Source organism: Bufo gargarizans, chromosome 4 (genome assembly GCF_014858855.1).
Source record: "Bufo gargarizans isolate SCDJY-AF-19 chromosome 4, ASM1485885v1, whole genome shotgun sequence".
NCBI lineage: Eukaryota > Metazoa > Chordata > Amphibia > Anura > Bufonidae > Bufo > Bufo gargarizans.
In genome coordinates, this window is record NC_058083.1 from 496546663 (window position 1) to 496571961 (window position 25299).

A 25299-nucleotide genomic window follows, 5' to 3' on the forward strand; every position below is an offset into this window, starting at 1 on the left:
ACAGTAATCACAAGAATCCCAGTAATACCTTTGCTTACAGGAACTTAGACAAGTTGCTGTAGTAGAATGCGCCAATTTAAACACTTTGGAGAGCATCCATAAGCTGGGGAAAACTAAGGGTGTGCGCGCGCTGCCTCACATAAGGAGAAGAGGCACGCGCGCCCTACACACAGCCAAAAGACTCTGAGCATGGAGCGCTAGCTTCTTCAAGAGCAGGAAGGAGGATGCTGGTGGCAGACACCACCGCTGGCGAAATACATGAGGAAAAAGAGGATGCGGAGGCAGGCGCCTTCGCAGAGGACAGCATCTGGGGCGGCAAGGGGAAGGAAGCCAGGATAATGCTCAGCACCAAGGAAGGGGAGACACCCAGCGACCATGCTGGCACGTGTTGGCAGGGGTGCCAGTATGGAGCACTGTGCTAACAGAAATAGATGACAATTAATATCGGCATGCCATAACATTGATGTTGGATGTTCATGCGGAAATAAAACTATTAAACAAAATGTAGTTAATTTACAAAAGTTAATTTGAACTTGATTCTAGATTCAAATAATTAAAAAGAAAAACTAATATTTAAAAAATTTAGAAAAAAGAATAAAAAAAATATGACGTCATGACATAATAGATTCATTTTGAACTAAAATTATTTTAACCCCTTCTACCCAGGGCCAGTTTTTGCCCTCCTGCCCAGGCCATTTTTTGCAAATCTGACATGTGTCACTTTATGTGGTAATAACTTTGGAACACTTTTACTTATGCAAGCCATTCTGAGATTGTTTTCTCGTGACACATTGTACTTCATGATAGTCATAAATTTGAATCAATATATTTCACCTTTACCTCGCAAATGTACCACTACTACAGAATTTTAGAAGCAATTCTTAAAATTTTTAAGACAATTTTCAAAACCCACTTTTTAAGGACCAGTTTAGGTCTGAAGTTACTTTCTGGGGCTTACATAGTGGAACCCCGCCCATAAATGACCCCATTGTAGAAACTACACCCCTCAAGTTACTCAAAACTGATTTTACAAACTTTGTTAACCCTTTAGGTGTTTCACAAGAATTAAAGGAAAATGGAGATAAAATAAAAAATTTTACTTTTTGGGCAAATTTTCCATTTTAATCCATTTTTTTCTTTAACACATCGAGGGTTAACAGCCAAACAAAACTCAATATTTAGTACCCTGATTCTATGGTTTGCAGAAACATCCCACATGTGATCGTAAACTGATGGAGGGGTACACAGCAGGGCGCAGAAAAAAAGGAGCGCCATATGGTTTTTGGAAGGCAGATTTTGCTGGACTCATTTTTAGATGCCATGTCCCATTTGAAGCCCCCATGATGCACCCCACAGTAGAAACTCCCAATAAGTGACCCCATTTTGGAAACTAGGGAGATAACGTGCCACTTTTATTGGTACTATTTTGGGGTACATATGATTTTTTATTTCTCTGTTTTTTATGAGGCAAGGTAACCCAAAAAATAGCTGTTTCGGCACAGTTTTTATTTTTTATAATATTCATCAGACAGGGTAGATCATGGGCTATTTTAACCACTTTAACCCCGCTAGCTGAAACCCCCTTAATGACCAGGCCACTTTTTACACTTCTGCACTACACTACTTTCACCGTTTATTGCTCGGTCATGCAACTTACCACCCAAATGAATTTTACCTCCTTTTCTTCTCACTAATGGAGCTTTCATTTGGTGGTATTTCATTGCTGCTGACATTTTTACTTTTTTTGTTATTAATCGAAATGTAACGATTTTTTTGCAAAAAAATGACATTTTTCACTTTCAGCTGTAAAATTTTGCAAAAAAACCGACATCCATATATAAATTTTTCGCTAAATTTATTGTTCTACATGTCTTTGATAAAAAAAAATGTTTGGGCAAAAAAAAAAAATGTTTGGGTAAAAGTTATAGCGTTTACAAACTATGGTACAAAAATGTGAATTTCCGCTTTTTGAAGCAGCTCTGACTTTCTGAGCACCTGTCATGTTTCCTGAGGTTCTACAATGCCCAGACAGTAGAAAACCCCCACAAATGACCCCATTTCGGAAAGTAGACACCCTAAGGTATTCGCTGATGGGCATAGTGAGTTCATAGAACTTTTTATTTTTTGTCACAAGTTAGCGGAAAATGATGATTTTTTTTTCTTACAAAGTCTCATATTCCATTAACTTGCGACAAAAAATAAAAAATTCTAGGAACTCGCCATGCCCCTCACGGAATACCTTGGGGTGTCTTCTTTCCAAAATGGGGTCACTTGTGGCGTAGTTATACTGCCCTGGCAATTTAGGGGCCCAAATGTGTGAGAAGTAGTTTGCAATCAAAATCTGTAAAAAATGACCGGTGAAATCCGAAAGGTGCACTTTGGAATGTGGGTCCCTTTGCCCACCTAGGCTGCAAAAAAGTGTCACACATCTGGTATCGCCGTACTCAGGAGAAGTTGGGGAATGTGTTTTGGGGTGTCATTTTACATATACCCATGCTGGGTGAGAGAAATATCTTGGCAAAAGACAACTTTTCCAATTTTTTTATACAAAGTTGGCATTTGACCAAGATATTTATCTCACCCAGCATGGGTATATGTAAAATGACACCCCAAAACACATTCCCCAACTTCTCCTGAGTACGGCGATACCACATGTGTGACACTTTTTTGCAGCCAAGGTGGGCAAAGGGGCACATATTCCAAAGTGCACCTTTCGGATTTCGCAGGCCATTTTTTACACATTTTGAATGCAAAGTACTTCTCACACATTTGGGCCCCTAGAATGCCAGGGCAGTATAACTACCCCACAAGTGACCCCATTTTGGAAAGAAGACACCCCAAGGTATTCCGTGAGGGGCATGGCGAGTTCCTAGAATTTTTTATTTTTTGTCACAAGTTAGCGGAAAATGATGATTTATTTATTTTATTTTTTTCCCTTACAAAGGGTCATATTCCACTAACTTGCGACAAAAAATAAAACATTCTAGGAACTCGCCATGCCCCTCACGGAATACCTTGGGGTGTCTTCTTTTCAAAATGGGGTCACTTGTGGCGTAGTTATACTGCCCTGGCAATTTAGGGGCCCAAATGTGTGAGAAGTACTTTGCAATCAAAATGTGTAAAAAATGGCCTGCGAAATCCGAAAGGTGCTCTTTGGAATGTGTGCCCCTTTGCCCACCTAGGCTGCAATAAAGTGTCACACATCTGGTATCGCCGTACTCAGGAGAAGTTGGGGAATGTGTTTTGGGGTGTCATTTTACATATACCCATGCTGGGTGAGAGAAATATCTTGGCAAAAGACAACTTTTCCAATTTTTTTTATACAAAGTTGGCATTTGACCAAGATATTTATCTCACCCAGCATGGGTATATGTAAAATGACACCCCAAAACACATTCCCCAACTTCTCCTGAGTACGGCGATACCACATGTGTGACACTGTTTTGCAGCCTAGATGCGCAAAGGGGCCCAAATTCCTTTTAGGAGGGCATTTTTAGACATTTGGATCCCAGACTTCTTCTCACGCTTTAGGGCCCCTAAAAAGCCAGGGCAGTATAAATACTCCACATGTGACCCCATTTTGGAAAGAAGACACCCCAAGGTATTCAATGAGGGGCATGGCGAGTTCATAGAATTTTTTTTTTGGGGCACAAGTTAGCGGAATTTTTTTTTTTTTTTTTTTATCACAAAGTCTCCCTTTCCGCTAACTTGGGACAAAAATTTAAATCTTTCATGGACTCAATATGCCCCTCACGGAATACCTCGGGGTGTCTTCTTTCCGAAATGGGGTCACATGTGGGGTATTTATACTGCCCTGGCATTTTAGGGTCCCTAAAGCGTGAAAAGAAGTCTGGAATATAAATGTCTAAAAAATGTTACGCATTTGGATTCCGTGAGGGGTATGGTGAGTTAATGTGAGATTTTATTTTTTGACACAAGTTAGTGGAATATGGGACTTTGTAAGAAAAAAAAAAAAAAAAAATTTCCGCTAACTTGGGCCAAAAAAATTTCTGAATGGAGCCTTACAGGGGGGGTGATCAATGACAGGGGGGTGATCACCCATATAGACTCCCTGATCACCCCCCTGTCATTGATCACCCCCCTGTCATTGATCATCCCCCTGTAAGGCTCCATTCAGACGTCCGTATGTGTTTTGCGGATCTGATCCGTGGATCCGTAAAAATCATATGGACGTCTGAATGGAGCCTTACAGGGGGGTGATCAATGACAGGGGGGTGATCAATAACAGGGGGGTGATCAGGGTGTCTATATGGGTGATCACCCCCCTGTAAGGCTCCATTCAGACGTCCGTATGCGTTTTGCGGAATGGAGCCTTACAGGGGGGTGATCAATGACGGAGGTGATCAGGGAGTCTATATGGGTGATCACCCCTCTGTCATTGATCACCCCCCTGTAAGGCTCCATTCAGACGTCCGTATGCGTTTTGCGGATCCGATCCATGTATCCGTGGATCCGTAAAAATCATACGGACCTCTGAATGGAGCCTTACAGGGGGGTGATCAATGACAGGGGGGTGATCAATGACAGGGAAGTGATCAGGAAGTCTATATGCGTGATCACCCCCTTGTCATTGATCACCCCCCTGTAAGGCTCCATTCAGACGTCCGTATGTGTTTTGAGGATCCGATCCATGTATCCGTGGATCCGTAAAAATCATACGGACCTCTGAATGGAGCCTTACAGGGGGGTGATCAATGACAGGGGGGTGATCAATGACAGGGAAGTGATCAGGAAGTCTATATGCGTGATCACCCCCTTGTCATTGATCACCCCCCTGTAAGGCTCCATTCAGACGTCCGTATGCGTTTTGCGGATCCGATCCATGTATCCGTGGATCCGTAAAAATCATACGGACCTCTGAATGGAGCCTTACAGGGGGGTGATCAATGACGGGGGGTGATCAATGACAGGGGGGTGATCAGGGAGTCTATATGGGGTGATCAGTGGTTCATAAAGGGTTAATAAGTGACAGGGGGGGGGTGTAGTGTAGTGTAGTGTGGTACTTTCCTGAGCTGCCTGTGTCCTCTGGTGGTCGATCCAAACAAAAGGGACCACCAGAGGACCATGTAGCAGGTATATTAGACGCTGTTATCAAAACAGCGTCTAATATACCTGTTAGGGGTTAAAAAAAATCACATCTCCAGCCTGCCAGCGAGCGATCGCCGCTGGCAGGCTGGAGATCCACTCGCTTACCTTCCGTTCCTGTGAGCGCGCGCGCCTGTGTGCGTGCGTTCACAGGAAATCTCGGCTATCGCGAGATGACGCACGGATGCGTCCAGGAGGAATGAATCAACCACCTTCCGGACGCATCCGTGCGTTAGGCGGTCGGGAGGTGGTTAATAGAGCAGGTTGTTACAGATGCAATGATATCAAATATGTCTACTTTGTTTGTTTCAGTTTAACATAATAAAGCATTTTTGAAAAAAATTATGTTTTTGTGTCTCCATTTTCTGAATGCAATATTTTTTATATTTTTCTGCTGAAGAGTTGATGTTTTTATTGGTATCATTTTTGGGTACATATGATTTTTTGATCATTCATTATTACACTTTATGGGGCAAGGTGTTGGAACAGTTTTATTTATTTATTTTTACAGCGTTCACTTGAGGGGTTAGGTCATGTGACATTTTTATAGCAGGACATGGCAATACCTAATATGTATACTTTTTCTTATTTATTTAAGTTTGACACAATTATAGCATTTTTGAAACAAAAAAATGATGTTTTAGTATCTTCATAGTCCGAGAGCCATAGCTTTTTTATTTTTTGACCGATTGTCTTTTTTGCGAGATGAGGTGACGGTTTGATTGGTACTACTTTGGGGGGCATACACCTTTTTGATCACTTGGTATTGCACTTTATGTGACGTTAGGTGATTATTTAATTGCCCACTCTATTGAATAATCCCCACCATCAGGAATCAGCACCTGACGGTAAGTAGAATCTAACAAAAGGAAAATTCAGCCAAGTGGAACGGAGGCTCAATACAGATAGAAAATGTATCATTTATATTGTAGGGTTAAATCGTGCTTCTTGTTCAATCCCTTCGGTGTGCATGTTCCAAGGTTAAACATTCAATATGTTTCTCAACTAAAAAGTTTCTGTCTGCGATCTCCCCCCCTGATCGGTGTAATGACTCTTTCAATTCCCTGTACAGAAAACGCAGAGGTATCGCCTTTGTGAACTATCGCAAAATGTAAAGTGGCTGCTGATACATTGCGCATTGAAACATGCGGGACATCACTCAAATGTTTTCGCATTCTAACCTTAAGCTGATTCGTAGTACATCCCACATATTGCAATGCGCATATTCTGTATTGCAATTTATATACTGTGTGCTACCATTCGATGTAGATACAATATTTTTACTTATTGACATGTGGGAACAACAGATACACTTTTTACTTCCACATTTAAAGTTACCCTTCGTATTCAACCAAACTGGTTCGCAAGTGATATTCTCTGTAAATAAACTGGGACTTACTTTTTGTCCAATGGTCGGTGCTTTTTTCTCTATACACTTGATACCTGCTTCTGCAACATCTCCCCAGCCCTCATCATAACCGATGACTGGGAAATGTTTACGTAAGATGCTGCAGATAAGGGGATACTCATCACTGTAGTTTGTGACAAAAGTCACCGGTTCACTTAAAACTCGTGCACAAATTCGATCACGTTTTCTTTTCTTACATTTTCTCTTATGGATTTGTTTCATGTTTTTGGTTCAAGTAAACACAAGAGAATTCCTGTCCACTATTTTCACATACTTCCTCGCTGTGCGAATATTTTCAATAGAGTATCCCCCCGTCTGCAACCTTACTGCAATGTCAGAGGCTTCCCTTGAAAACAAATAAAGGGTAGAACAATTACGTAAAGCCCTCAGCAATTGCCCTTTAGGAATGTTTTTGGCTACATGAGGGGGATGGCAGGATGATGCATGGAGCAGAGTATTTCCCGCAGTTATTTTTTGATGTGTACAGGAATGAACCCTATGGTCTTCTGGATCTCCCCGCAATGAGAGAGCCAAAAATACAATAGAAGAAAAATCACTGACCATAGAAAGTTTAATAGAGGGGACACAATTATTTAACCCCTTCCCGACATATGACGTAATAGTACGGCATGGCGGCAAGTGACTTCCTGCATTTTGATATACTGTTACGTCATGGTGATCGGATGGTCACCAAAGCAGTGCGCGCTCGATCACTGCAGGGGGCCGGCAGTCCCTGATAACCGGGCCCCTGCTGTATCTGCCAGCATCGCTGTAAAAGCCGATGCTGGCGGATTAGAAGGTGCATGCAGTGGGTGAGGGAGCTAATCGGGTCCCCACGCTGCTTTGGCAGGGACCCGATGGGTGATAAGGCAGCCCGATGCCATGCACAGGCTGCCCAATGACTTGCACAGCATCGGGACCTGCCTTCTACGGGGGGCTGAGGAGATTCAGCCTCAGGCTGGGTCTACTAGGCAACCCGTTAGTGTATTACTCAGCGTAATACACTAACAGACAATGCATTACAATACAATACAAAAAAAATAATTCTCTCCTTCTTTGGCCAACGTGTTCATGGCGTGGTGGGAGAATTGTTTTACTTTCGGACAGTAACCCATATTCCACATCTATGAAATGGTATGGGCGTTTTATCGATGATATGTTGTGGGTATGGCAGGGTGATGCAGAAGATTTGATGTCATTTGCGGAGTATTTAAAAAATTTAAAAAACAAACAAAAAAAAGAACAAATAAAAATATATGACATGCTATGACGTAATACATTAATTCTGAAATAAAATTATTTTTAAAAGAGTAAAAAAAAAAGAATATGAAAAAATATATATATATATTGGACATGCCATACAACTGATATGGAATATTTTTTCTGGGATAAAAGTATCTCTCTCTCTCTATTTATATATATATATATATATATATATATATATATATATATATATATATGTGTGTTTTCCTTTTCATATGTACAGCACCATGGAATGAATGTTGCTTTAATAATATATATATATATATATATATATATATACAGAACAAAAAAATAAGTAAAAAATAAATGAAAGTAAATATAGCACACACAGTATAACTGAGGTGGGACATTCATTCTGGATTAAACAGTCATCCATGCAAACCTAGTGGAAACTTGCAAAAAGATTTCAAGAGCTTTCAACTAATATATGTAAAACACAAGCAGAGCTGTGAATTAGATGACAATGGTGAAATGCTTGATTAATGCTATTTCTGTCAACTCCGGTGAAATAATACCTGTTCTCTTAATTACATGTTACAGTATGTCGTAGGATGATTTTTACGGAGAATAAAGAACATGATACAATGTTCCTCCCTATTACTTTGCCATTAATAACTGTCTACTTAACTTCAGCAGTCTTCAGAAATATCAGATATAATTTGCCTCTAATCTCAAACGATTGACGTGTACAAGTTCCCGAGTTGAGCAAAGGCCTTGTATGTATTTAAAGCCCTCTAAATAGCTATTAGAATTCAGCTTAAGACCACGGATCACTCAAAGGCATTTTCTTATACATGAATTATTCTGGACCCCACTTAAGATAGCTGGTGTCACAACACGTTGTTACATCTCGTATGGTCTCCATGCAGAAGACGATTTGGGGCGATCACTTTTATGCAAAAAAAAAAAAAAAGAAATTGCACAACCTTGCTTGTGCTAATATCAGTAGTCAGATATTTAGTAACAAGTAAGTTAATTGAGCTGTTTGTGTTGATAAACTCCCTTTCCTTCAGACTGTTCCTCCCTGAACCATAATTATTTGCAATTTGCTTAAGTCGTCCATTTACTGATACGTCAAGCATGAAACAGAGGCAATTTCGCAAAATGGAAATGCTTCTCAAAATCAATCTTCAGGAAATAATGTGGTAGAAGTTACTCTCTGATAGAAGACTACCTCATGACTGTCACATAGAGATGAATATTAATTTGTTGAGGTTAAGGCGGTTTAGTGCTTCATTTGTTGACTTTGTTCAGCCGTCAGAGAGCGGAGCAGTGCAATTACTTCAACAAATCTATTTTTTTCCCCCTGTTACGCTAGTTACCGTTTTTTATGTACTTACCAGTCAGCACACATAACAATGTCAAAATGTCCTTCCAGTTGAGAGACATCTGTCTCATTATCCCATCGTAAAACGCTAAAGAAGGGGGGAAAAAGCACAAAAAAGGTCATTTAAATTTTTTGCATTTTCTTTTTTTTTTTTTAACACCAAAGATGCTTAGATGACAATCAGTGTTAAAAGGAAATAAGATGTTTGCAAACCTATCTCAAGACCACTTTTAGCAGGTCCTTCAGGAATCCGGTGAAGGTAGCGTTTTTGAATTTTCTTTTTGTTTTACATGTGCCACAGTAGCCTACCTTGAAGAACCAAGGCAAAACCTACCGTGTGCAATATATAATGTGGAGAGAGGCCTCTGGGCCCCCTCATACTCCAGGGCCTGGAGGCGACGGCTGCTTCTGCGCCCCCGATGGCTACGTCACATTATGACGTAATGCTCACCAATGGGAAGAAACATAATTTGAGCCCAAAAATAAAGCTTCATAAGAGCTGTGAAGACGTGGGAGGTGTGTTTACTCTAAAGGCATCATTCATTGCACTTTTATTTCAAAGCCTCTCCACTGTTTTAGTTCGCTCTAAGATTATAAATAACTATACACAATCGTATTGCTAAAAAATCATCTGCAGTGACTGACTAGATCCTAAAAGAATAGCTCCTCTTTCACTCCTCTATGCGATTCTGGCAGCTGTAACAATTTTCTCTACATGATACAATCAGATTTTTTCAATAGAAGTTAAAAATAAAAAAAAAATGAAAAAAATAACTAAAAATCTGATAATCATTGTTCCATATAAAAAGTGACTGGTTAACGCTACTGAATTTCTAGAATAGGTAATTTATTTTTAAAGAAAAAAATATTATTTTTAAGTAATTTTTAATCTGTGTGCTTGACTGGCACCCTGTAGATATTATTTTTTTTAAACTGCGGCAATTATGGATTTATACGATCAAAGCTAATGTTAAAATATCTAGAGAAGATTTATGTTGGGCATGCTTTCGGCAGACTGACGTGGGGTAGGTCAGTAATATTATGGATCTGTACCAGTTCCAAGTGGTAGTGATATTCTATTGAGGATTTCATACCTCGGTGTCACACTCTGTTTTTGTATGGAGCCCTTGTTGAATGGACTTACGAAAAATAGTGACATGTAAATGCGGCTGTTGTATGGTTGCTGGTTGCCACCAAAGAAGGCAATGGAAATTACAGAATAGACTCCAAACAAAAACGTCCATATGTATTGTTTTGCTACCGAGAAGGATTGGCTGTGAAGCAAGAAATAATTCATACAGCATCCATATGGAACTTAAAAATACATAAAAAGAAACTTTGGGTTCTGATATTTTTTAAAGAGAGACTACACACCAGTTTTAGAATGGCTAAATATTGTAGCTAATTATAATTATTATATAAGTATATTTTATGAATGCAATAGTAATCAGGCAAATGTATGTCTTTCTTTTGCAATTATCTATATACAAAGGATAAAGAACTTACATCACCGACAGAACAGGCAACATCTGACAGCAACACATCAGCTGAGAACCCTTTCAGCGGAACCAGTCAGAGACTCAATCGGGAAAACATTGATTATATTCCTACGAAAGAGTCCCCTTCTGACTATGCCCTTGAAAGTTTCAACTTTAAGGCCTCTTGCACACGACCATATGGTTTTTTCAGTATTTTGCGGCCCGCAAAAAAAAAATCCACAAAAAATACGGATGAGGTCCGTGTGCTTGTCAATTTTTGGGGGAACGGAACAGCTGGCCCCTGATCAAACAGTGCTATTCTTGTCCGTTATGTGGACAATAATAGGACATGTTCTATCTTTGAACGGAACGGAAAAATGGAAGGCATATGGAGTATGGATCCGGTATTAAAAAAAAAAAATTTAAAGATCAAAAGCCCGGCACATGCGCAGACCGGAAAGCCGGATCCGGCGATGCAGAAATTTACGGATTACTTGGTACCGGATGGGGCATTAATACATCTTTATGGAAATTCATGCCGGCAAGTGCGGTATTGTTCCAGGATTTTGGCCGAAAAAAATCAAATACCGGTCAAATACCTAGCAAGGGACGGAATGGAAGACATCCTGATGCATACTGAACAGAATGCTCTCCATTCAGAATGCATCAGGACAAAACTGATGCATTTTCTTCTGGTATTGAGACCCTTTACCGGAATTCAATACCGAAAAGAATAACGCTAGTGTGAAAGTACCCTTAATGCACCGGCTTTCATTTTTACCCTGTTATAATGTTTGTTTATAGCTTTAGATGCACGCCTAAAAATGCCCATGAATCTCTTTATTCCACAGGCATTTATGAACATTTTATGAGAATATTGATGCTTACATAGTCACTGAAGATAATAGCTCACTATGCAACTTACCTAATTGTAAGTAATAAGTAAGAAAGTCACTAGGATAATGCAGAAGATATTATTCAGCTGTTTATTAAGGTACATTTGTTCATATGTGATCCTCACTGTTAGGCCTCATGCACACGACCGTAAATGCTTTGCAGTCTGTAAATTGCGGATCCGCAAAACATGGGTACCGGCCGTGTGCGTTCCGCACTTTGTGGAGCACACATGGCCAGCCCTATGATAGAAATACCTATTCTTGTCCGCTGACAAGAATAGGAGATGCCCTACCTTTTTTGTGGAACGCATGTGGACCCAGAAATACGGTCGTGTGAATGAACCCTTAAAGGAAGTCTATCCTTCTGGAATGTAGGCTCGGCATCTCGAATGCCTTTCTTGTGAAATTCTGGTCCTTTAATCCAGAGAAATGCTTCTTTGTATCTTTACGCTAATTAGGTCATTGGTACTCCTTACATGGGGCCACACCATTCTGTGTACTATTGCTGTGTGGCTTTCACAGCCCACAGCTCCCTACTCTGCTTTGATGGACAGGGCCAGGCTTCCCCTGCATCACTACTACTTGCTCTGAAATCCAGCGCTCATTGTTCAAACTTTTGGCACATGCACTGTACACTCTACAGAGGCCAGGTCAGGACCAAGGGCTGCTCTACGCATTCACAGAAGTTTGAACAATCAGCACAGGCAAGGGATCTCAGAGCCAGGAGTGGTAATGTAAGAGGAAGCCTGGCCTTGTCAAACCAAAGCAGAGTGAGAGGCACTGGGCAGTTGAAGAGACACACATTTATGGCCATGTTGTACCTTATCTCTCATTAGCAAAAAATAAGCATTTCTCTGGATTAGAGAGGACCAGATTTTTACAGGGAAGGGTAAGGGTATGTTACAGGTCGATACTTATCCATTATGCAGTACCATCAAGGAGGTGTCTGATTGACTCCAAATTTATTTTGCAGCAGGTCAATGACCCCAAACATAGAGCCAATGTCATTAGGAACTATCTACAGTTTTGTGAAGAACAAGGAGTCCTGAAAGCGATGTTTAGAGCCTGTCTGGGATTACATGAAGAGACAGAAGGATTTGATCAAGCCTACATCAACAGAAGATATGTGGTTAGTTTCCCTACGATGTTTGAAACAATGTGCCTGCCTAGTTCCTTCAAAAACTGTGTACAAGTGTAGCTAGAAAAACATAGCTGTTCTGAAGACCAAAGGCGGTCACACCAAATATTGATTGGATTTAGAGATTTAACTTTTGTTCCATTTGCTTCATAGTTTGTTAATTGATAAAAATAAATTATTACCAGCTTTCTTACTTTGCAGCATTTCCACACCTTCCGAAAGCTTTTGCACAATACTGTAGATGGCTCTGGTTGTATATTTGGGGCATCTTTGTCATATGAATTTGCCATAAAAAATAAATTATCATGCTCATCGGGTGCCGTATTACCAATATAACAGAAAATCTTTGTTAATACTGTATTGTTTGGAGATACACTGAAGGCACCGAGGTAAGAGCCCAGGGACTCCATGTGCCACCTTACACACCACTTTAGATAATCATTTTCATATATGGTTATACATTTTGCTTTATAGGCAACTTATTTTTTGGGTTTAGTGGCCTTTTTTCCATTGCCGTAGATATATTTAGTTGTGAACATATACTTGGAGGCTGACCACTCGGTGAACTGCACTGATCCAACGTCAGCAAGATACAGTTTAAACCATTAGTCATACAAGTGTGGTTTTCAAAACTGATGCTTCAATGAACATTTTACAAATCAGGCCCTCCTCCCATATGGTACCTTGAGGCTTTTGTCAGGCTGCACTCCATAATTAAGCCTTACATAATTGGCAATAACCATGCTGACTCTTTCAATCATATCCATCTATAGGATATGCTATAGTGCCATAGGCGATGCATTTAACAGCTGGAAGTGGTAACTGGAGGAGAACTTTACAAAGGAGACCTGGTGTCCTATAGACGTTCTTGAGCACCTGTTCTATCAATGCTTGTAATACTCATACTTCTTAAGAGACAGCAGTAAACTCAGTGTGCACTTTTGCATTAATGTATCTGTTTCTATTACGAGCAAAGAGTTTAGTGAAGATGCTAATTTTTCCTTGAAAAATGAAAGTGGTTCATTCTCTTGACAAACAATATTTCATAATTCTTATTCTAAGGTATTGAGAAGATGTAAAACGTTTATTTGCATATTTAGCTGCTTGGATTTTACAGTATTTCCAATAAATATTTCTACATTTTGCAGACATATTTTATATGTCAAAGCACATTCCTGGAGCATTTTGACTGGAGTAACCAGGGGAGTAGCTATAGCGGTTGCAGAGGTAGCAGCCATATCCAAGTCATTGCATCAGAGGGGGATTCAATATAGACCTCTGCCACCTAAGAAAACACCAGCACTACAAACAACACATGGCACGTTGGGACCCTGCTACGTATTTTGTATTTGGGCCATGAAGCTTCAATGTTAAGTCTCTGAATGTAACCCAAATAAAATGCAAGACAAAAAGAGAAAGCTCTTCTTAGACCTTTGTAGAAGAGTCTGGACATTTTCGTCTGAACTGAATTTGCAAAAATCCACGCACATGCTGCAGTAGTAAGCCCAGATGTATGGAAGCAATCTTCCATGTTTGAAGGAAATTTTAAAAGTCAGGCCCATAAAAAGGGACTAAAGGAACAGTCTAATCAAAACGTATACGCTATGTTATGCCTAATGCAGAACCTGAGAGGACAGTGTACGATACAGGGATTTAAAGACGTGACCAAGAAGCCTTGTGTCATGCATGCCCCTCTTGGCATAGCAATGTTACCTTAGACCCTATAACTATATGTCGACTCTTGGTCAAACACTAGTTTGACCTCATTTTGTCTGAATACACCCAGAACCTGTGGGCAGATGCCCAGGGGGGGGGGGGGGGGGGGCGCCTGAGTCCTCCTCATGGCCGGCTGGGTACATAATGATCTGATGCTCTCAGCATTAATTAATGCTGGGAGCATCCGATACTTGTGCACTTGACCATCGGCTGCAGGTGCCCTCCTGAACTCAACTGTATCACATTCTTAGAGCGGTAATATAGTTGAATACTGTGGCGAGGGCAGCAGTATTTTCTGCTGCACTGTGATATCTGGTCTGCTGGGGTGGTATTTTGTGCTGCACAGTGATATCTGGTTCTGTTGGGGAGATATTTTGTGTTGCACTATGATACTGCAGGCCATGCCTACTTCTATTGTCCCTGCCCATTTCTGTTGGCCCGTCTTCTGTCAATTTGGATCCACCTACAATATGGGACACTTTTAAGGGCACATTTATTAAGACTGGCGCTTTAGAAGCCGGTCTTAATAAGCTCTATAGCCGGCGGTGGATCGACAAAGTTACGTCGAGGCGTTGGCCTCTAAATAACTTTGGCACAGGCAGTGCCGATTCTAAATGTAAGCCAGCCTCCTTCCCCGCCCACACCCCCGCGGGAAAGAAGTCGCAGATTCTGCTGTACATCTGGTCATAAATGATCGCCTTCGGGTTTTTTTCAGGGACACTTTAAGATCCCAGTTCGTCCCTGATGACACCATAAACATGTGTGCGTCACTTTCAGAACCCTTGAGCAGTAGCTTATCTCTTAAAAGGATTGGAACTGTTTAAACCCAAAATGGCAAAATCTTTTTTTTCCTCTGACCTTTGTCACTGGAGGCTCACTGGGAGGACCTCCTATACATAGATAACTCATGAAGAGGGCCATATTTATATTTTGATCACAAGAAGACACCATGATAATTCAATTCTGGGAAGGAATAGGTCAACTAACTTCAGCTACAATGAACATCCTGGACTAGAATACCTTAAAAATAAAAATATCTACTGTTTGTCATTGTGTTTAATGGGTTATATAATGTTCCATTAAGTTGGAATCACTGTGTAACCGCATTTCAGCTCAGTTAACAAAAATTCTCTCAATTGTCATTTTTTTTATTCTCCTTTGTTTTTGGCTTATACCAACCAAGTGCATTTATTTTTAGACTGAAGCCTGAAACGTTAACATATAGACGGGGAGATTAATGCTTTCAGTGAAAAATAATATCCACATTCAGAAAGTTGAGGAATGTTTTTAATTGGAGATTAATAACACCCAGTAAACAAAAATTACGTCCTTTGAAAACGTAATCTTGCTTCCCAGCATGGGTTTGCAATCTATTATTCACTACCTCCATATGTTGAAACACACTCAAATAATAGCAAGTGACCCAAAGACTTACATTAATGTAAATCAGCGCTGTGTAGGAAATTTGCTTTTGATTAATATTGCAAAGATTATATCCTATGAGAGAAGTATAACCCCCATAGGACACAGTCAGTTAAAAAAAATAATGATTTAAAAAAATATAAAAAATACTCAAAACACAAAAAAACACCAACCAGCAGATATCACATTAGCAGATGAGACCTTCTCTCTTCACACTGAAGTTTAATGAATGGGGTGGGTACGCCGAGTCCTTAAGTAGCTCTACTGAATCCAGTAATGATTGAAAGTACTGTGTATTTATAACAGCCTAATGAATGAAAATATGTTCTCGTTTCCACGTGTACTAATATGATTTTCAGTGTGTCAGAATATAATTACCAGTGCCTATTAAAACTAAACTTATCGCTTTCCCTAGCTTTTCCAATTACCCGTCCTTCATGTATTGAACTGATCACTAAGAGATTTCTCAAGTGGAATTAGACAATAATTATAATTCGAAGGAAAGAAAAGGGTCAAAAAACAAAAGGGAGTTTTCCAGGAGTTTACTAACAACATTCTGGATTTTTGAATTATATATATATATACATACACACAGACACTGGGTGGCCACCTCGTTAGAGATGTTCTTTCATGATTGATGCTTCCCTGTACGGAAATTAGACCCCGGGGTGCAAAATAAAATAAGACAGCAAGGTTCACGTGGATCAGTTTTAGTCTGAATCCACATTAGAATGGGAACATCTAGTGATCTGAGTGACTCTGAACAAGGCATGGTCAGGACCAAACTAGCCATAGACCTTACAGGGAAATTTCATGGTGGGCCAGAGGATCAGAGCATCCTGAGGATCTGATGCTCTTACCATTAATTAATAGTAAAAGCATCAGGTACAGCATCTGGCTGCCGGTTGCAGGTTCCTCCTAAATTCAACTGCATTGCAGTCCTCAGGATGGTAATAAAGTTGAATAATGCAGCAGGAGAGACAATACTTTGTGCTGCACTGTGGTATTTGGTGGCAGTATTTTGAGTTGCACTGCAGTATTGCTGCCCCTCCCCATTTCTGTTGTCTTTGCCTACTTGTGTTGCCCTGCCTTCTGTCAATTTGGACCTGTCTACAACATGGGACCGCTTTTATATATTTTTTTTTCCAGGACCACTTTAAAGTCCTAGTCCACCCCTGGGCATGGTCATCAGTACTAGACAGGCTGAGGCCACTATTTCAAAAGTGCTAACTTTGCAAGGTTTTATCCTGCATGGAAGTCAAGAGTATATTGAGAACGGTGTGATTGAGGTAAAACATCCAGCGATCCTGAGAACCTAAACAAATTGTCGATGAAAGGGGTCAGAAGAGCATGTAAAGAATTGTTCTGACCAACAGGCAATGCATAGTCAAACAAATTGTAGCCCAATAAAACACTGGTGCTGCAAATAACATGTCTGAATGTACAAATCATGGTTCCTTAGGACACTGAGTGCAAGAGCAGATGACCAGGTCAAGTGCCATTGTCCAGCGCTAAAAGTAAATTATTGAGCAGTGGAAAAACATCACCTGGTCAAAGCAGATTTGTGTTCCACCATGCTGATGGGAGGGTCAGAATTTGGCACAAGCAGCATGACTCAATGAAACCTTCCTGTCAGTCATCAACAATTCAGGCTGGTGGAAATGGAGCAATGGTGTGTGGAATATATTTGGGACACCCTGGATCCACTAATACTTGTGGATGGATGTTTAGATAGTAGGTTTTACATAAGCTTCGTGGCGGACCAAGTTCACTCTTTTATGGCAGAAGGTCAGGACAATGGACTATGACACAAGGATTGTATGGTCATGAGTAGGTTCTAGGAAGATGATATAGGGTTTGCTTTCCTTTCCTGGCCTTCACAGTTCCCAGATCTTAATCATATAGATAATCTTTGAGACAAGGAAGAGCAGGTTGTTAGAGCATTTCATTACCTCCATCTAATCTTCAGCAACTGATGGAACCTATCCTGTGTGCAAGGGCCATCATTCCTGCAGAAAGATTTCAACACCTAGTGAAACTTATGCAATGAGAAATTATTGCAGTTCTGACGGTCAAAGGAGACCCAACACATAATAATGTGGCCATTCAGTGTGTGTGTGCTTTGACCATGCTGGACTGTGATCAACAGAGGCTAGGAAGAGCAGTGTAAACATATCTTTTGCTGAACTTTTATTATCAGGAGTAGTGTGAATGTGAAGTTTTATTCTGACAAATTCTGTTTTTGCAAGTGCCCTGGAGGAGGTGCTTAACTGTGAAGTGATCTATGCGTTGAGCTCCTCTACAGCCGCTCCTATCGACTCTGAATGACAGCTTTAGAGGTCTCTGAAGGGAGCAAATAAATTCTAGCTCATCTAGGTACTGGAGCATGAGAAGGTCCAAAGTTCTATCTGCCTAAATTAGAAGACCACTACTATAAATGGTGCCTGGCATGTGTGTGGTCCTGTGACCTATTTTGCATTGGGGTTCAAGCGCTACTTTCCGGATATTTCGCCATCTAAAAAATAAACCATCTTGCAAAGTTCTTATTAAATTAAAGATATAAAATGAATTATATATTAAACCTTTATTTATTAATTGAAGCTTTTGCGACATGATCACAACACATACATCCAAATATAAAGTAATCCATCAATCACAAGTCATGTGTTTAAATATAGAACATTGGTAAGTGTGCTATTTGTGTAGCTTGGCCAGCCATTGACTAGGAGAACACATCAGCTTAAACTTTAAACAGTTGCTTATGTAGCAATTAGTAACCAAATTGCATTGTAAGCACTTCAAGAAATGAGAAAATGATGTATATTGCTAAATAAGCTTAAATAAAACAAGACATTCCTGACGATGTTTCCAGGGAGTCTCGGTTATGATGCAAATCTAATGGGCTTCTTCAGGTTTTAAACGCTTTTCTAAAGATGTGAAACACCTTGTCTTGATTTGCTTCTTTACTTCTAAAAGAAATCGGTCACCTCCGGTGAGTCCTATTAAGTACAATAATACATGTACAGAACACCTCCAGATCAGTAATTTGTATGTGGATACTCACCCCCATTCTACAGTTATGTGCCCAAAAAACGGATGTGGAATACACAGTAGTCCTCTCAATGCTGGGGAACAGGTGTATTGACATAAAAATGGCTGATCCGGAGTCAGCGACAGGTGTTCTATACATGTATTTACTGCACGTATTATGGCCTGGCGGAGAGGACAGAGGTGATAGCTTAGCGAAGCTGGCACAGACAGGAGCCACTCCGCTCAGCTAATCCTGATATAGCACATGGTTACAGGGTACCCATGTGCTATGTCAGGATTTAGTAAATCTCGCAATGTGTGCCCCTTACCATGCTCCATTTTCTGCGGTCCTATTCATAAAGCGTAGACTCTGTGTACAGAAAAGTGGATTTTAAGCGCACGAGAAAAGGTGCACTTTGGGGTGGGGAGGGGGATGCATTAATCAAGTACATTACAAAAAGTATTATTAGGGGATTAGGAATATTTTACCAAAAAGTTAATTAAAAGTTTAGCTACTCTTTAAAGGGAACCTGTCACCGGGATTTTGGGTATAGAGCTGAGGACATGGGTTGCTAGATGGCAGCTAGCACATCTGCAATATCTAGTCCCCATAGCTCTGTGTGCTTTTATTGTGTAAGAAAAACGATTTGATACATATGCAAATTAACCTGAGATGAGTCCTGTCCCTGACTCATCTCATGTACAGGACTCATCTCAGGTTAATTTGCATATGTATCAAATCGGTTTTTTTTACACAATAAAAGCACACAGAGCTATGGGGACTGGATATTCCGGATGTGCTAGCGGCCATCTAGCAACCCATGTCCTCAGCTCTATACACAAAATCCCGGTGACAGGTTCCCTTTAAAGTCTTTTTGAAGGGCGTTTTCATGAAGGCACCTGGTGCCTTGGAGTTCAGCTATTGTCACCTGAGAAACCTTAGATTGGCCATACATTTCAGCTACAAATGAATAGCCGACAATTAGAGTTGAGCGGACACCTGGATGTTCGGGTTCGACGGGTTGGGCCGAACTTCAAAAAATGTGGATAGGGAAATTACTTTAAATAACATAAAATACCTAAAAATAAAAATTAATAATCTTGATCTAGGAGGACGAGGTCCATATGGAGTAGGAGGTTGAGGAGGCGGTGGATGGGATGTGGCGGTGTAGGTGGAAGCAGCGGTGGAGGAAAAGGAGGTAGCCTACACTGCTTTTTTGTTTTAAATGTATTTTAATTTTTTTAAATTAGGGTACACCCCAAAACATTAGGAAATATAACCTGTGATAACCCCCTCCAGTCGTGCTAAACACACGTTCAGACAATACACTGGCTGCAGGGCAGGCCAGCACCTCCAAGGCGTAAAGGGCAAGCTCAGGCCATGTGCCCAATTTGGAGACCCAGAAGTTGCAGGGGGCAGACCCATCAGTCAGTTTGTGTAGGCGTGTGCACACATACTGCCCCACCATGTCGCACGTCCCCGTGATGTTCACGATCCAATTGGATATCTGCTCTATCAACTTTCAATGTTCTTTTCTGCGCATACCATGTTGATCACGGTTAGAGGCGAATCAGGGTTCCACGCCAGAGAGGGAGTGTGAGAAAGGGATAGCACATCCAAGGGAGATCAATGGATGAAATTTAATTGTGAGTGAGCGTAAATGTGTGAGAAGCTTTTAAAACTGAAGAATCGAAGGAAAGGAGGGGGCGCGTGGCAATTACCCACTCCCGTCTCGGGGAGGTAGTGACGATAAATAACAATACAAGACACTTAAGATGCCCTGTTATTGGAATGATTAATAAAAAATTATAGGGAATGTCACTGGGGTATTTAGGATTTGGAAACGTTAGACAGGAGAGGCCCTGCTGCCACTTTGTTGACTCTAGATAACTTCTGCCTGATCGCACGTCTCCGTGGCGTCCACGATTCATTTGGATATCTTCTCTATCAACTTTCGATGTTCTTTTCTGAGCCTACCATGGTGATCACGGTTAGCGGTGAATCAGGATTCCACGCCGGAGAGGGAGCGTGAGAAAGGGATACCACATCCAAGGGAGGTCAATGGCTGCAATGTGATCGAGCTGAAATGTGTGTCAAGTTATTAAAGCGGAAGGATCGAATGAAAGGGCCAATTAAAGACAAATTTTACAAATTTTATTCCCCGTAACCTATGCAGAGCAGGGGTTTTTCATCAGCAGAAATGGGTTAATGTCACCCACCAATGGAACAGATTATTTTTAACAATTTCGGTCCCTGTCACCTATGCAGAGCAGGGGTTTATTCACGGCAAAAATTGTAAAATGTCACCCAAGAATGTAAAAGAAAAATTTGTTACATTTATTAACCTGTCTACTAGGTAGAGCAGGGGTATATCACAGGCAAGAATTGGTGAATGTCACCCAACTATGTAACAGAAAAATTAGTGAAATTTATTAACCTGTCTACTAGTGTCACTACCAGAGCTTTGAGACGTTCTCACAGCTCTGTGTCTCCACCCCTGTAATGATGTCACTTAGAGTTTGGAGGTGTTCTCACTGTTCTGTTTCTCCGCCCCTGTGATGAGGTCTTTACTCCCAGCTGTTCCTCCTGCGTTTGATTTCCCTGCCTTTAAATCACCCCTCCTCCTATTGCAGGGCGTGGATTATATTTCTCTTTTCAGTTGTAGCTCTGCCTTGAGTATCTTCACTTGTTAAGCTTTTTGTTCTCTGGACCTGTGTTCTGTTGCTGCAAGCACTCCGGATATTGCCAGCGGCCCTTGGATCCGTCTTCTCTGCGGCTGCAGCTCCATCAGCTAAGTGTGCAGACATTGTTGTGTACCTGGTGATTTTCTGACTGGATCTGAGGTGGCCTCGGTTCCCTCCATATTCTGAGCAGGGCATCGGTGGCCGTGCCCCTTCCACTATTGTAGGGGTTACAGGGCTCATCAGTCTTAGGCACGCGGGCATGCCTCGTTCCACCACATGGATCCGGGCATGTGCTTTAGCAGCATAGGGAGAGTGTTGAGGGTCTGACAGGGGTCACCCTTTCTCTTCCCTAGTTTGGGTCTGGTCAGTAGCTCTTTTTACTGTGTATGCTCTTGTTACCCTTAAACAGCCGTGACAACTAGGTAGAGAAGGTATATATCATAGCCAAAAATTGGTGAATGTCACCCAACTATGTAACAGAAAAATTTGTGAAATGTATTAAACCTGTCTACTAGTTAGAACAGGGGTATATTACAGCTAAAAATTGGTGAATGTCACCCGACAATGTAACATAAAAATTTGTGAAATTTATTAACCTATCCACTAGGTAGAGCAGGGGTATATCACAGCCAAAAATTGGTGAATGTCACCAAACTATGTAACAGAATTTTTTTTGATATTTATTAATCTGTCTACTAGGTAGAGCAGGGGTATATCACAGCCAAAAATTGGTGAATTTCAGCTGAAAATGTAAAAGACTAATTAGTTAAATTTGTTTACCTGTCTACTAGGTAGAGCAGAGGTATATCACAGCCAAAAATCAGTGAATTTGAGCTGAAAATGTAACAGACAAATTAGTGAAATTAGTTTACCTGTCTACTAGATAGAGCAGGGGTATATCACAGCCAAAAATTTGTGAATTTCACCCGAAAATGTAACAGACAAATTAGTGAAATGACATAAAATAAAATACGTACAAATTAAAAAAAAATGAACTTGATGTATGAGGTGGAGGTCCATATGGAGTAGGAGGTCGAGGAGGCAGTGGACGTAGCGGTGTAGGTGGAAGCGGCGGTGGAGTAGGACGAGGTAGCCAACACTGTTTTTTTATTTTTTATTATTAGGGTACACTCCAAAAGAGTGTGAAATATCCAAAATATAACAATGAGCAATTGCGCTGTAGTATAACAATGGCTGGTTAAGGCCGGTATACATGTCTATTCTGCACAAGGTACGGACAAGTCCTGTGGGATCCATGATTGGTTCATTTTAATGAACGTGAGCTTGTTCACATTGGCTGTGGACAGGCGCTGCGCTTGTGTCACGGCCACGGTTATGGCCGTGACTCCTTGGGAGCCGCATACAGTTGCCCGCGGTTTGGGTAGTTGTTTCAACCGCAGCTTGAGGCATGATGTTGTTTGCCTCAAGTGCGGTTGCCGCGGACAACAGCTATGTGTGCGGTTCCCTTGGAGTTGTGTGCGTGTGTGTATGCACGTTTGTATGTCTGGTGTGCACTTTGTGTTGTCTGGTGTGCACTTTGACACTTTCCCTTCACTGTGGCTGCCCGTGGCAACGTTTGGTATGTTGTACATGTGGTGGCAGGGTCCCGGCCTTCGGGCTGTCTCCCAGGACGGCTGCCACCCATGTCGTTGCCTGCGGCTACAGCCACAGTGTGATCTTAGTTTGGTCACTTCCCCTTTATGTGTGTTTCCCTTCTGTGGTGCTGGAAGGGTTAACTCCCTTCCCAGTGTGTGTGTGATGTCACTGGGTGTGTCCGACTGTGGGGTGTGGCTTCTTGGCCTATATAGCCTTGGTGTTTGGCATGGCTCAGTAGGTTGCTTCAGTCATGCTTGGCTGGAGCAGCCTCCTGTGCATATTACCTGCCAGTGAGAGCCACCCCTGTGGTAATAAAGATATTGTCGTTATGTTTATGTCTTTATGTGTGTGATGTTGTATGTGATGTTCTGTTGGGACCTTCCTATGTGATTTGGTGCAGTTTACGGTTCTGGATTCCTGTTTGCACAGGGATTCAGTCAGCAAGGCTGTGGTAGGTTGGTGGAACTATTTGTTCGCCTGCCATACCCGTAAAGCTTTTTATGTTCCCCTTTTCACAGCAGTGTGGCCATGGAGACTCCTGCTCCTCCCTGCCTAGGAGGAGTAGGTTGTCTTACCCAGCTCCTAGCTCAGGGATCTGCGGAGGGTAAGTCAGGGCTCCGAGGTTCCTGCGCATGGGTCCTCCTACCTTAAAGGTCGGCCCATGCAGGTAGGAGTTAGGGTCAGGTTAGGGATGCTTGAGGAGGTGACCTGCTCCCTATCCTGTTCTCCTGGCCGACCAGCCATAACAGCATCTGGCATCACACGGCTGAGGGTTTCCCCCATCCTCAGCCATGACAGCTTGTCTGTGATAACGCCCCACTGCCGTGCTAAACACACGTTCTGACAATACACTGGCTGCAGGGCAGGCCAGCACCTCCAAGGCGTAAAGGGCAAGCTCAGGCCATTTGCCCAATTTGGAGACCCAGAAGTTGAAGGGGGCAGACCCATCATTCAGTACATGTAAGCGTGTGCACACATACTGCTCCACCATGTTGGTGAAATGCTGCCTCCTGCTAAGACGTTCCATATCAGCTGGTGGTGCTGGTTGCTGTGGCGTGCTGACAAAGCTTTTCCACGTTTCGGCCATGCTAACCCTGTCTTCTGAGGTCCTGGTGGTGCCCCAGCTACGTTGGCGACCTCTTCCTCCTCCTCTGCCTTCGCCTTGTGCTTCCATAGTGCCCCCACTGTCAGGTGGGAATGCCACCAGCAGCGCGTCTACCAGCGTGCACTTGTACTCGCGCATCTTACGATCACGCTCCAGTGACGGAGTTAAGGATGGTACATTGTCCTTGTAGCAAGGATCCAGCAGCGTGCCCACCCAGTAATCAGCACAAGTCAAAATGTGGGCAACTCGGCGGTCGTTGTGGAGACACTGCAGCATGTAATAGCTCATGTGTGCCAGGCTGTCCAGAGGCAATGAAAAGCTGTCCTCTGTGGGAGGTGTACCATCTGTGTCCTCTGTATCCCCCCAGCCACGCACCAGTGATGGCCATGAGCTGGTTTGGGTGCCACCCTGCTGTGAACACGGTTCCTCCTCCTCCTCATCCTCCACCTCGTCATCCTCCAGAACTGTGCCCTGGCTGGACAATTGTGTACCTGGCGTTTGTGGGTGCAGGAACCCACCCTCGGAGCCACTTGTGAATGACTGGCCGGAAACCCTATGAAATGATCCCTCTTCCTCCTCCTGTGCCACATCCTCTTCCATCATCGCCAACAGCGTTTATTCAAGGAGGCATAGAAGTGGGATAGTAACGCTGAGAACGGCGTTATTGGCACTGGCCATGTTGGTGGAGTACTCGAAACAGCTCAATAAGGAACACAGGTCTCGCATGGAGGCCCAGTCATTGGTGAAGTGGTAATGTTCCTCAGAGCGACTCACCCGTGCATGCTGCAGTTGAAACTCCACTATCACCTGCTGCTGCTCGCACAGTCTGGCCAGCATGTGCAAGGTGGAGTTCCACCTTGTGGGCACGTCGCATATGAGGCGGTGAGCGGGAAGGCCGAAGTTACGCTGCAGCGCAGACAGGCGAGCAGCAGCAGGGTGAGATCGCCGAAAGCGCACACAGACGGCCCGCACTTTATGCAGCACCTTTGACATATCGGGGTAATTTTGAAGGAACCTCTGCACCACTAAATTCAGCACATGCGCCAGGCAAGGGATGTGCGTCAAACTGGCTAGTCCCAGAGCTGCTACGAGATTTTGCCCATTATAGCACACCACCAGGCCGGGCTTG

General features: G+C 42.2%; 1 protein-coding gene across 1 annotated transcript in view; it reads right to left on the reverse strand.

The window, feature by feature from the left end:
- CAMKMT (calmodulin-lysine N-methyltransferase) overlaps positions 1 to 25299 on the reverse strand; it is a 471234-nt gene that overhangs the window by 63164 nt on the left and 382771 nt on the right. The window contains exon 8 of the mRNA XM_044291474.1: positions 9118 to 9192. Coding sequence (XP_044147409.1) covers positions 9118 to 9192 — 75 coding nt within the window. The remainder of the gene's footprint in view (positions 1 to 9117; positions 9193 to 25299) is intronic.